The 13,869-nt window shown below is 35.2% G+C and overlaps 2 protein-coding genes across 5 annotated transcripts in view; one reads left to right on the top strand and one right to left on the bottom strand.

The window, feature by feature from the left end:
- RHOQ (ras homolog family member Q) overlaps positions 1-3,403 on the top strand; it is a 57,867-nt gene extending 54,464 nt beyond the window's left edge. For both annotated transcript variants that reach the window (XM_087717685.1, XM_087717683.1), the window contains one exon: positions 2,747-3,403. In XM_087717685.1, the coding sequence (XP_087573811.1) occupies positions 2,747-2,899 (153 nt within the window). In that variant the 3' untranslated portion in view covers positions 2,900-3,403. The remainder of the gene's footprint in view (positions 1-2,746) is intronic.
- The window catches only part of PIGF (phosphatidylinositol glycan anchor biosynthesis class F), a 65,943-nt gene that overhangs the window by 50,521 nt on the left and 1,553 nt on the right, over positions 1-13,869 (bottom strand). For all 3 annotated transcript variants that reach the window (XM_087717680.1, XM_087717681.1, XM_087717679.1), the window contains exons 2-4: positions 12,933-13,183; positions 11,365-11,456; positions 6,518-6,634 (exon numbers count right to left, since the gene is read on the bottom strand). In XM_087717680.1, the coding sequence (XP_087573806.1) occupies positions 6,518-6,634; positions 11,365-11,456; positions 12,933-13,160 (437 nt within the window). In that variant the 5' untranslated portion in view covers positions 13,161-13,183. The remainder of the gene's footprint in view (positions 1-6,517; positions 6,635-11,364; positions 11,457-12,932; positions 13,184-13,869) is intronic.

Genomic DNA, 13,869 nt, shown 5'->3' with positions numbered 1-13,869 from the left:
TTCATCCATTCATTTCATATGGCTGCTCATCTCAAATTTATGACTCTGGTTGGTTAACAGGGAACTACAGACCTATCAGCCTGACCTCAATACCAAGAAAGATTCTGGAAAAGATAATCAAGCAACGAATTAGCAAACACCTAGAAGTAAATAAAGTAATAGCCAAAACCCAACATGAGTTTATCAAAAATAGATCATGCCAGACTAATCTTATTGCATTCTTTGACAAAGTGACAAAATTAGTGGACCAGAGGAATGCCGTCAATATAGTTTACTTGGACTTCAGTAAGGCATTTGATAAGGTAGACCATAACCTACTACTAGATAAAGTAGAAGGATGTGGGTTGGACAGCATCACCACCAGATGGATTCATAACTGGTTGACCAACCGCACTCATTGTATAGTCCTCAATGGAACTACATCTACATGGAGGGAAGTATGCAGTGGAGTACCCCAAGGCTCTGTTTCAGGCCCAGTACTCTTCAACATCTTCATCAATGATTTAGATGAGGGAATAAATGGGGAATTCATCAAATTTGCAGATGACACCAAGCTGGCAGGAATAGCCAACACTCCAGAAGATAGGCTTAAGATACAGAAGGATCTTGACAAACATTGGGCACTATGTAATAAAATGAAATTCAGTGGTGAAGAGTAACGTTCTACATTTAGGCAAGAAAAACGAAATGCACAGATACAGTATAGGTGGTACCTTGCTCAATAGTAGTAACTGTGAGAGGGATAATGGAATCCTAGTGGACAACCATTTAAATATGAGCCAGCAGTGTGCAGCAGCTGCCAAAAAAGTCAACACAGTTCTAGGCTACATAAACAGGGATAGAATCAAGATCACGTGAAATGTTAATACCACTTTATAATGCCTTGGTAAGGCCACACTTGGAATACTGCATTCAGTTTTGGTCGCCACAATGTAGAAAAGATTCTACATTGGAGACTCTAGAAAGAGTGCAGAGAAGAGCAACAAAGATGATTAGGGGACTGGAGATTAAAACATGAGGAACGGTTGCAGGAACTGGGTATGTCTAGTTGAATGAAAAGAAGGACTAGGGGAAACATGATAGCAATGTTCCAATATCTCAGGGGTTGCCACAAAGAAGAGTCACACTATTCTCCAAGGCACCTGAGTGTAGAACAAGAAGCAATGGGTGGAAACTAATAAAGGAGAGAAGCAACTTAGAACTGAGGAGAAATTTTCTGACAGTTAGAACAATTAAATCAGTGGAACAGTTTGCCTTCAGAAGTTGTGAATGCCTCAACACTGGAAGTCTTTAAGAAGATGTTGGATAGCCATTTGTCTGAAATGGTATAGGGTTTCCTGCCTAGGCAGGGGGTTGGACTAGAAGACCTCCAAGGTCCCTTCCAACTCTGCTATTGTATTGTATTGTATAATAAAAATGAGATTAAAAACATCAGAGCAAAACACCAATTTGTTTTTTAAAAAATGAGCTCAGATAAAAGCAGCAACACTAATCATAACCAAGTTACCAGATCAACCACATAGGAAGATGCTGGAGGCGGAGGATCATCAGAACAAAGACATCAATTCATACTGCGTGGGAGAAAGCAATAAAAAGCCATCCCTGTATTTTAACCTAGAAAACTAGGATATATAAAATGATTGACAAATGGAGAAAATATATGTGATCGCTAAGAGTCAACGTTGATTTGATAGCACACAAAATAGATCACAAGATGAGCCAAATTTTTATATTCATCCTTTATAATTTTGAGGAAAAATATAGTCAAAAATGTCCCTTTATTGAAAACCACGTTGCAAAAATGCTGCATCATATATACTGAAACATATTTTCTGTTCAGCAAAACTACTGGAACAGAATCTCAACTGGACAAGAATCCCATCCTCAGAGGCACTGATGCAATTTAGGGATTCCACATGCATAGCAAGATTTACTAATTAATTTTAGATTTGGTTGTGAGGCCCTTGGAATACACCACAATTTCTTCATTATGGTAGCAATTATGTTCAGCTGGGAACAAAAGGCTCATAAGCTGAGAATTTAAATTCACAACTGAGAAATAATTCAATTAAAATCACTAACTTTTTACACAGGTGAAATCTATATTCTTGTCAGATGGTTATGGAAACTGTGAATAGCACTTATGTGAAAAAGCAACAGAGCTGTTGCTTTCTGCAAGTGAAACCAGATGTCTCCCTGCTCAAGTCTGAGGGGATTTCTGCTTATTTAATAGCAGCCGGTGGGTTTTAATTAAAATTGGTTGAGTTTCATTCCACCCCCTCCAGAGAAAATAGTTGGTTAGGAAAACATATTGGGTGGGCAGGAAGAAACTTTGGTAACTCTATGCCTCCAGCATAAAAGAGGAGAAGCAATCTCTTCCAAATATAAGCTGAGTTTCTGGAGCCAGCACAGGCATTACAAAATACACATGTACAAGTATTGAGTACTCTTCTCTATATTAATATAAAATGATACGATCTGCCTATGATGAATAAGGCCTTCTTTCTCTTCAATTAGCTAGAAAGACTCTTGTGCACATCTTCTATTGAGGTGCTCATGATGGAATATATGAAGGATATATATGTCTTGCTGCAATACCAAAACAGTGGAACTCCCAGCTCCAAGAAGATCTGGAGATCATGTCTACTAGTGTTCCAAGAAGTTTCAAAGCACGATTATTTTTTTAACTTTTTTCACGGAAATGATTATATAATTTTTCATTTGTTTTGCTTTTGAACTTTTGTAGGTGGTTTATCACTTTCAGAAATTAGATGACCAAAGCCATATAAAATACAAGGACTTCAGAGCAGAAGAAACTTCTTGGATGAGAAGCGAAACACCTTCAAAGAAAAACAAGAAAGTCCAGTTGCCTCTTGAAAAAGCACCTTTGGATGACTGAGTCAGGCACCAATAATTTTGTCCTTAAACACTGCGGGTGTTTTAATTCAATTTGTGTATGTGATAAACAAAATTATCATGATGTTACTTAGTTGATACAGAAAAGAGATGCGTTGACACTTAACTCTTTGTTATAGGAGTGGTTCTCAAAATGTGGTCTCCAGATCCCTGGGACTCTCCAAGACCTTTCAGAAGATCCATGATGCCAACATTATTTGCCTAATAAAACTAAGATGCTATTTGCCTTTTTCACTATCATTCTCTGACAAATGTACAGGGGAGTTTTTGAGATGCTACATACATGTCATGTCATCATGTGATAGCTAATGGAATTTGTGCTTCTGTAATCTTGTATTTTTAGATTCTTCTAAGCTACAGGTTTAAAGAAAAACACGTTTTGAGAAATTAATTCAGTTCATCTTAGTACTTCTATTGCAGAGGTGGGTTCCTACTGGTTCAGCCCAGTTTGTCCACATAGGTAGTAACTTGGCCTGCCAGGCCTCCGAACTGGTTCTCTCGGCGGCACCATAAGTACTGTGCATGTTTCACATCAAGCGCCACGCAGCATGTCCCTGAGCAAACCAGCAATAGCAGCAGCCGGAACCCAGCACTGTTTTATTGTGTTTTTACTAGTTGTCTGGTTATACCTATTATAATCTTTATAATATCATTATCATCCAATCAATATTACTTTGAAATCCCAAAGCCTTTTTGTGCCTATTCAGAAATACAATGTACTTTGTGTACTTTGTTGTCCTATTTGCAATATTAAAAAAATCTAGATATTTACATTTTATTTAAAGTTGAAATTGTTTTAGAATTTAATATTATTTTATAAAAGAAAATGTATCTATATTTTTCTTATACTTAAGGATTGACTTGGCTTAAGGCAAAGATACAACTTGCTTTCTCAACCCACATCTGCATCATCTGTGTCTAAAGATGCTGAAAAAAATGAAACTGACATATTACAGAGTTCTCTGACTCATGGAATGAAGTTTCACAGAAACTGAAGAAAATGCAAATGAGAAACAAAAAGATGATAAAAACTATCGCTCCCTGAGCTGTAAAGATACTAATCATTCATTGTTATGCAACAGAACATTTCTTAATAGTATTATAGTGCCAGTTAAACATATCATTTCAGTCCAAACTTTCAGAGTTAAAGACAAATAAATCAAGTACACTATATTGCCAAAAATATTCGTTCACCTGCCTTTACTCGCATATGAACTGAATGTAAGTGACACCCCATTCCTAATCCATAGGGTTCAATATGACGTCGGTCCATCCTTTGCAGCTAAAACACCTTCAACTCTTCTGGGAAGGCTATCCACAAGGTTCAGGAGTGTGTTTATGGGAATTTTTGACCATTCTTCCAGAAGCGCATTTGTGAGGTCACACACTGATGCTGGACAAGTTTACGTGGCTTACCACTTCGTGGCTGAGTTGCTGTTGTTCCCAAACACTTCCACGTTCTGATAATACAGCTGACAGTTGACTGTGGAATATTTAGGAGCAAGGAAATTTCACGATTGGATTTGTTGCACAGGTGGCATCCTATCAGTTCCACGCTGGAATTCACTGAGCTCCTGAGAGCGACCCATTCTTTCACAAATGTTTGTAAAAACAGTCTGCATACCTAGGTACTTGATGTTATACACCTGTGGCCATGGAAGTGATTGGAACACCTGGTTCTGATTATTTGGATGGGTGAGCGAATACCTTTGGCAATATAGTGTATTTTAAAAGTAGATGTTATGAGCTTTTCAGAAGCCAACTATTGTTTTTTACAGCTTTTCAAACCAGAAATGAAAAACCCACTGGAGCATTTTATAGGGTAAATTATCATTTTGCATTGGCTGAAGAAGCATAGACAATAACTGAGACTAATTAAGTCTTGTACAGTTGACAAGACTGAATGCCTTCTGGATGAAAAGTAACTTTAAAAAATCATTGTCATGTCACTTTACAGCATACAGTAACATGTCTTGAAAATGGCAGGCACACAAAAGGACTGCTGTCGCTAAATGATGCAGACACATGACATCATAACTCAAGAGCTACCTGCACAGCACCTCCAATCTAGCTGGCTAAGTGTGGAAAGCATAGCCATCAAAGGCATCTATCAAGTAAGAGTATAAGCTTATAAGGAAATCTTAAAATTTTAAACATGTGAATTGGGAGGAGCAATGGGCTGCCTTAAGATAAATGGGTTCAGCACATGAAAGACATTATCAGAGAAGATCCAACAAGTTAAATTTCAGGGCTCATTTAACCAAATTGTTTCTACATCAAGATCTGACCTTTTCAACAGAATGTCAAGTTGCTAAGAACAAGCAGCTTTTGAGATACTTCAGCATATACCTAGCTTTGCATCTTTATATTTAACAGGAAATTTACAAAATATGCAAAAAAATTTAAAATAATGTCCTCCCCAAAGACAGTTGTTATCAAAAGGATGCAAGCTATAAACCCAAACTCTTAGGAACATTTTTTCAGAGTAGATTTTTTTTTACAAGTAAAGCAAAAGATATTAAATAAACAATGAGTACACGCTAGAATTAACTAGCATAATATAAACCTATTTAGACTGTTTTATTGTGAGCCAGTGTCTTGAATAAGAATGTTTAGCATTGTGAAGAAATGGTGCAGAAACCCTCAGCTTTTGGACTCCAGCTATCAGGTAAAGGTAAAGTTTCCCCTTACACATATGTGCTAGTTGTTCCTGACTCTAGGGGGTGGTGCTCATCTCTGTTTCAAAGCCGAAGAGCCAGCGCTGTCCGAAGATGTCTTCATGGTCATGTGGTTGGCATGACTAAATGCCAAAGGCACACGAAACGCTGTTACCTTCCCACCAAAGGTGGTTCTTCTTTTTCTACTTACATTTTTACGTGCTTTCGAACTGCTAGGTTGGCAGAAGCTGGGACAAGTAACGGGAGTTGTGTTACACACCACTAAGGATTGGAACCACCAAACTGCTGACCTTTCTGATCGACAAGTTCAGTGTCTTAGCCACTGAGTCACTGCATAAGACTATGCGATTAGACATATTAATCACAGTTAATCTTGCATGTGATTAGTAAATAAGAAGCCAGCTTCATATCCAAAATTATGATGCAGATTTGTTCTTGCATTACAATTTAGGGTTTGAATGCTAAAGCCTAATTCAAACACCCCACTAAGCTGAATTCTGCAGTTTGGTGCCTCCTATTGGTAGAACAACTTACCCAAATCAGAGAAGTACCGTATCTATGTAGTATGACATGTGAACCTAACCACTAGTTTGTTTTTTTTAAAAACTCATACCTGGAAGTTGGAACCAAGCAATAAACTCTGGCTTGTTAAGAGTTTAAAAAATGTGCGGATTCTATTTCAAATAAATGATGGAGAAGAGAAATCACAATTGTAACTACTTCTGGTGGCAGAAGAAGGAGCCATTGAGCAGTTCTGCATTAGTAGATTACTACTTGGATCTGCTAAGCCAGAATGCAGCAGCTTTTTTTGCCTTGTCTCAGATAAGAATATGACCATTATTTCACTATGATTAAACTATTAAAGAAATGACTAACCTCAACAGCACTAATGGCATTGCAAATTCCAACCACATGCAACTTACCCATTTTTACTGAACACTCTCAGCCACATTTGAAAGTTTGGACCCAGCAAACATAAGCAGGGCAAAGTTGTAAAGGTGGATAAAAGAACTGCAAATAAGAAGGTCTCCCAGACTGATCTGGAAAAAAAAATTGAAGCTATTTTAAAGACCAACCTTGATAAATACATTGAAATGGTAAAAACTATAAACTATAAGTTTTTGTGTTCAGACACCATGTGAACAGTGGTTACAGTAGGAATGAACCTAGCCATCCCTAAGGTGTTTTTTCAGGAGGCAACTGGACTTTCTTGCTTTTGATGACATTTCACTTCTCATCTAAGAAGCTTCTTCAGCTCTGACTGAATGGTGGAGAATGGAAGGATTTATTTTCCTTGCAGAAAGCTGGTCATTTGCATTGTTTTAAACAGTTGTCAAGGCCACAATCTGTGTCCTCGGGGACATCTGAGTAGTGCAGATGGGTTTGAAGCCATTGGGACAACAATGACCTGGATGACTGAGAATCTCCATAGACTTTCAGCTATGTTCTTTGGGATGAACACCCTTCAAATGATGTGGTAGTATGAATGGATTTCCAGAAAAATTGCAGACCACAAGAACCATTTCCACTTCAGTCTGATGCAGGCAACACAGATGCATCCTCAACAGCCTGTGCCTGTCTTCAACAGTGAAGGGATACAGGACAAAAAAAAATCCTGCAACCATGAAGGCTCCATACTCAACTGCACTATTCAGGAGACCCTGAGGTCACAGATAAACCTCCAAGTGGTCTCAATGACTCACTAAAAGAATGCAAATGACCAGCTTTCTGCAAGGAGTATAAATCCTTCCATCCTCCATCATCCATCAGAGCTGAAGAAACTTTTTGGATGAGAAGTGAAATGTCTTCAAAAGAAAAAAGAAAAAACAAGAAAGTCCAATTGCCTCCTGAAAAAGCACCCTTGGGACAACAATGCCCTGGATCACTGAGAATCTCCATAGACAAATGAACTTAGCCTTTCTCTCGGTTTCCAAACTCATTTACTTCCTCTGGAAAGGTTATCAAACAACTTCAATTTTGCTTGAAGTTCAGTTAATCAAAACATACTATTATGCTTAAACAGTAATTAACATTCATTCTGCTTTTCTGAAATCAGCCAGTTGCATAAATGAAAGCCTTTATAGCCTAAGAGCTCTGAGCCACAGGATTGCTCCAGACATTTCTAAAATTTGTAGCTAATGATAACTTAAGCATAATGAGAGAAGTGGGGATGGAAAATTATGAAAAATGACTGAATAGTATATTAATCAGATTAAATTTTAATTAAAATTAAATGTCAATTAGAGACAAAATGTTCTATTGGAAGCTGTGGGAAAACTCTGGAATACAATTACTTTGTAATGATTAAACATTTTTCTTGACTTCTCCCTAATTCACAAGAGTGATAACTATCAACTCAAGCATATTTTAACATATCAATGTGGACCAGATGTTTTGGCTATGTCTGAGAAACAAAAAATATATACTTGATGGATTTGATGTTTAAAATACAATTTTTATTCTAAAAATGAAAGAATATTTTAAAAGTTCACATTAAGGGTATTGGTGGTTCACAGATTAAAGAACTGGAACATCTATTATTTAAAAAATGTAAAATTTGTTTTAGTGCATGTAAAATTTAATTGATTCATCAAAAAATCTTAGTTCATGTTTACTGAACTGTGAATGATTTGAAAAGATTGACATATTTTCTCTGTTGACAACAGAAAAAAATGAGGTGTTATTGACTCGTAATTTGATCCGGTGGATAAATGACATGCATGTTAATGGACATAAACAAAATTATAGGGAAATTGTTTAATTATTAAAGAAGTTCATTAAAATCAAACTTGGGATTTATTCTAGCTTTTAGCTTTTAGAAAGTAGTCCCTAACATCCCATTTAATTCAACTGTAGCATTTGGCCTAGAAAAAGTTGTGTATCGCCGTCACCCAAAATGAAGATCTAAACAAATCTCAGTAGAGATTTATCCATGTTTACCAAATTTGAATACCATAGAAGACTATAATAAATTCAAAATAAGAGCAAATGCCTCTGATCTCCTTCTGAATTCATAATCTGGGGCATGTGTGATTAATGTTTAATGTGACATCCAAACACAAAGAGTGTCTGATTTTGAAGCAGTTTATACCTCTTATATAAAAACTGAGTTTTCGCAATTCTGAAACTCAAAACTTCCACATACTGATTGTCACACATCTCAAAAGTGTAATACTGACATTTGGATGATCATGTATCAAAAAATTTACCCCACAACCCTGATTTTTTTTCTTATTTAAAATAGTTTAATGTTGTTGTTGTTTTTACTATAGTACATAGTTTTCAGTGATTAAGGACTAGGCTAGAAATAAGGAAACTGAGTTTAGTTTCACCTTAGACATGAAAAACAGTTGGGTGAATTTGGGCCAATCACTCTCTCTCAACCCAACTCACCTCACAGAGTTGCTGTTGTTGGAGAAAATAGGAGGAGGAAGGAATATTAGGTATCTTCACAACCTTGAGTTATTTTATAAAAATAATAAAAGATAGGATTTTAAAAAATCTAAAAACACCCCACATTTACTCAGAAACAAGTTTCTAGTTTTGGCTAGTTCTACTTTGCAGACTGCATGCTGAAGATAGAAAATTTTAATGCTCCTCTATACAAAATAAGTAATAAAATAAACAAATAAATACATATTCTACAAAGACAACTTGAAGCTTTGGGGAAGGGAGGGGGGAATCATGTCTAGTGTTTCCCCTGTCGTATCAGTCTTTCTTGCAATGCTAGTGTGTATTTACTTATTTTGAGACAGAGCAACCTTCAGAAGTGGAATTTGGGGTGATTAAATTCACCTTCAACCTACCTAGTTTTTATTATGATCAGGTCTCAACAACACTTTTGTTTGCTTTTTGCATCAACTATTAAAATATTCTCTAAAATGAGCTTAAAATGACACATAAATGTTCAGCTGCATATGTACACTTTACATATTTTATAATTTAATATTTATCCTGTTGCATCATGAGCTTAAACCCTTTTCACTTGCTCATCTTTCAAGCAGTATATACATATGTTTGCAACTCTGAGTTATTTATAAAAATAATAAAGATGGGATAAAAACAATCTAAAAATGTTGTTTGATTTGCTAAGGCCAATAGTCTCTGGGTTCTTTTTATATTTTGCCAATTAAACTGCTACAATGGATTATGGTGGATTTATAACAGTAAAATGTAGAACCTGTGACGGAATAACCTACCTACAACTGAATTACAATTTAGTACACCATTAAGAACTCGACAATAATATATTAAAATAGGCCAGGTTCATACAAAAAATAATATTTTTACCAATATGTCATTTTGATCAATGGAGTCAAAGTCAAATTCAATCCAACTCAGAGCCAAGTATCACTCATAGTGTAACATAACTTACAGGGTGGCTATTGTTGGAAATAAAATTAGGGGAGACTCCAGTATATATTATTTTGAGTTCCTATGGCATTGTGAGATGTAAATATAATGAATAATAATTATGTGTTACTCAAAGTACCTAACCACCGGAGGAGGGCATTCCCCTGAGCTGTCCTTAAAAGGCCAATGCAGGAAGATTTCCTACTCAGAGAGACAATGGCCCTGTGACTCTGGACACATAGAACCAATGAACAGGTGTTTCTCCAGTACCACTGTTATAGAGTCATTTATTTTGTTTCACCATTGCCACATCTTTTTGATCACATCTATCCAGGTTATTTGTTTCTACTTCTCTTGATTTCTCTGAACTTCGCTAAATATATTTTTTTCTAGCCCATCAGTTCCTTGTCGCACATGCCTGTATGATCAACCTATTTGCGCCAGAATTGATTGGCTGCTGCTATTTGCGATCCATGGTAATCTTACTAAATGTCATCTGATCCATAATTTATCCTCTTTCTCATTATCTTGTCTAACTTCGACTGCACATTCCTTCTTAGAATTACTGCCCTCTTTACTTCAGCAATAAACTAGTTCACTATCATCTTTATTTATTCGTGAGGCTAGGAAATCAAAATTGTAACTGACTTTTTTTTATCATCAACTCTAAGTTCACTAAGCAGATGGGTCATATCATATTTGACTTCATTATTAATATTTAATATTATCCCAGAACTACATATCTAAAAGCAAATCCACATTACCTTTTCCCACTAAATGGTCTTTTTTTTCCAAGGTTTTTATTTTTTATTACAAATTTTGACATACTTTATAAATGAAGTATTGTCCACTTTTCTTTTACATTCTCTCTTGTACATACTCCATTTTACATTATAGTTCTGTTTCTAATTTCAGCCATATTATTCTCTTTCCAAATTTTTCATCTTAAACTTATTTTCTTCTTAGAACATAAACAATATCACTAATTGCCCCTTCAAAGTTAAACCAAATTATCATTTCATATTTCATCTGTTGGTCTATTTTACTATAAGCAACATACATCCTCAAATTCAGTTTTTACATAGAGAACATTTAACTTAATTATCCACAATTAACAATATTACTTTAATTCCCTTATATCTTAATTGACTACATACCATTAACAATGTTAATACAATTCCCTTTAATCTACTAATATATCCCTTCTTTCCATTCCTCCTCCTCTAACCATTTTCTCTTGGTCTCTCAAAGATTCCACTTCTTATTAATCTTCTTCTTTTCTCCCATTCTCCTAGCTTCTTCTTTTTCCATTAGAGGGTCTTATGTGGGACACTGTAAATCCAGACTGATCCATAATGCAAATTTCTAAAATTTAACTTTATGGTTTACCAGGTGGAATTGTAAGAGACATACTTACTCTAGTAATGGTGCTCCGTAAAGAACAATAATTCCATGGAAGAGGATACAAGATATGAAGAAGTATACACAGCATTTTACAAATCTTGTTGCCTTTTAAAGAGAATGAAAATATATACAATGCCATCAATATGCATAATCTTTTATAAAAGATAAGCTCTTGTACCATAAAGTACATGATTAGTTATACTTAGATTAAATTAAAACCCTTGTAAACCTTTTCTAGATCATTAACACTGAACTAATATTTGGGTTCTTACAATCTCTTGATAGAAGAACCAGAAATTGACAATGACTATTGTATCCTCTTCTCCCTTTCTGCCCGATCCTTCCATCCTCATCCTTCAGCCTCCTAGGCAGGAAAATATATCTATTGCAACAAATCCAATCTGATTTCTAGCAAAGCTTTTAAAACAAGGCTGAGTTGCATAGCGCAAGTGGTTGTTCATTGTTTTAAAACCAAGTTAAAATAAAATGCTTTGTTTAACATATTCAGCTGAAACGAAATGCCCAGATTGAAACCCTTTTAAGTCACATTTATTTTCATGGCAGAGGTTTGATAATGTTTTTCAATCTCTTGTTGAAACTGGTAAAATTTAAATGCTATAATCTGAATTATTTTTATACCATATTGAATATTTTGATATTCTAAAAGTTAGGAAGATGCTCCTGTAGGAGCTATTGTATTGCACTTTCACAGCTGATTCAATATGTCTGAATGAGACTTACAAGCTAAGAATACTTGTGCAAGCATATTTCACAAAATCAGTCAGTATCCTAATCAGTTTTATGACAGTTGTTAATCATAACTGCTAAAAAGCTCTTACGTTTAGATTTGGTTTTTGTAAGTTCCACAACAATATTCTGATTACTACACTGTTGCAAGATACATTTTCAAACAAGCTATACAATGGACAAGGTTACACATGAAGGCTTGGAAAATTTTCCACAAGAGTGCACTCTAACAGCTCCTAGAAAAAGACACAATGCCAGGAAAACTACCTAACCTATTTATAAAGGGCCACCACTTCTCTCTTGATTTGTTGCCATTCTTTGGGAGATATCACTGGAGCTGTTTTAACACTAGAAATGCAATTTCATTTGATATGCAATTTTGCTTGATGTGATTGGATTCTTTTAAAAATTTAAATGCAATCTAACATGGACTTTTATAAAATAAAGTTATTTTGTCCTATAATCAAAATACTGAAATATATATTTAAATAATAGCAAATTATACCTCATTATTCAGAGGGGGGAAATCAGCTTCCTTATAGCAGAAATATTAAGAGATTTTTTAATTACTTCCAGATTATTTTAGAGTTTCAGTTGAGAGAGAAAAGGTATGGAATAATGCTGACAACGTGGAGCTTTGAGTTTTATTCTGATTGCAACCATAAAGTTCCTAAAGAGCTAAAAGCATGCAATCATTTGTTCAATTTTACTCTTTCACATGATCTTCCATGTAGCATTGGAACAAATAGAACATTATTGAGAATCAAAAAATGCCAAATAAAAATAATATTCATGCCTCATACCATCAGTTAAATTTTATCAAACATGACATACCTTGTGAACAAGAGAATATCTTCTTGTAGATAAATATGGCTTAAAAATCATATGTGCAATTATATTTATAATACCAACGCTAGCTGAACAGATGCATAGCCATGTCAAGTGTGTGTCCAGGATTGAGAAATTATTCAAGAACAGAGAAGGAACAATAGTAGTTACAATAACAGAAAAGATACAGATGACATTAGCAGTCAGCAGTCTCTTTATTTCTGTATCTTTCATGGTGTCTTATTTTTAATTTCCACCTGTGGAGAAGCAAATTAAGGCATTTATATCAATATTGGTAGTGAAGACAATTCTCCTTTGTATAAAAGATAATGCATTCCTACAGAAATGAAATGGGTTTATAGCATAGCAATGTTTTTACATGTTTACAAACATTTTACATGTTTGACAAACTAAATAAATAAATAAATAAAATCTTCCTACAGTAACTTTTAGGGACATGAAAAAGCAAGCAATCGCCAAAGTGATAATTTGTTGTATGAAAGAAAATAAAAATATTCAAAATAGTTGATAAAAATGGCTTTTAACACCTTCAAAATACTTCCATTTATTAAGAAACTATTCCAAAGTAATGACTCTGGATCTTTCCAACTTCTCCTATGCACTAGGTTGGTTTAGTTGCAAACACCTCAATTCCAAATGAAGAGAACTGGAAGTAACGATACATCCTCTTTTACCTTCAGAAAAAGAATGTATCTCTCTGTCTGAATCACTGTTCAGATCTGATCTCTTTCCAAGCAACCTCCATCAGTGAAGAATGGAGGCTAACAGATACACCCATAGATACATGTAGACCGGCAACAGTTACAACAGTTCACTTAGTGACCATTCAAAGTTACAATGGCACTGAAAAAAGTCACTTATGACCACTTTTCACACTTATGACAGTTGCAACATCTCCGTTGCCACATGATTTATATGGATG

This window comes from Thamnophis sirtalis, unplaced genomic scaffold (genome assembly GCF_051295495.1).
Source record: "Thamnophis sirtalis isolate CommonGarterSnake01/CBP01778 unplaced genomic scaffold, rThaSir2_p1.2 scaffold_6, whole genome shotgun sequence".
NCBI classification, from domain to species: Eukaryota; Metazoa; Chordata; class Lepidosauria; order Squamata; family Natricidae; genus Thamnophis; species Thamnophis sirtalis.
This window is presented reverse-complemented; position numbering and strand designations above follow the sequence as displayed.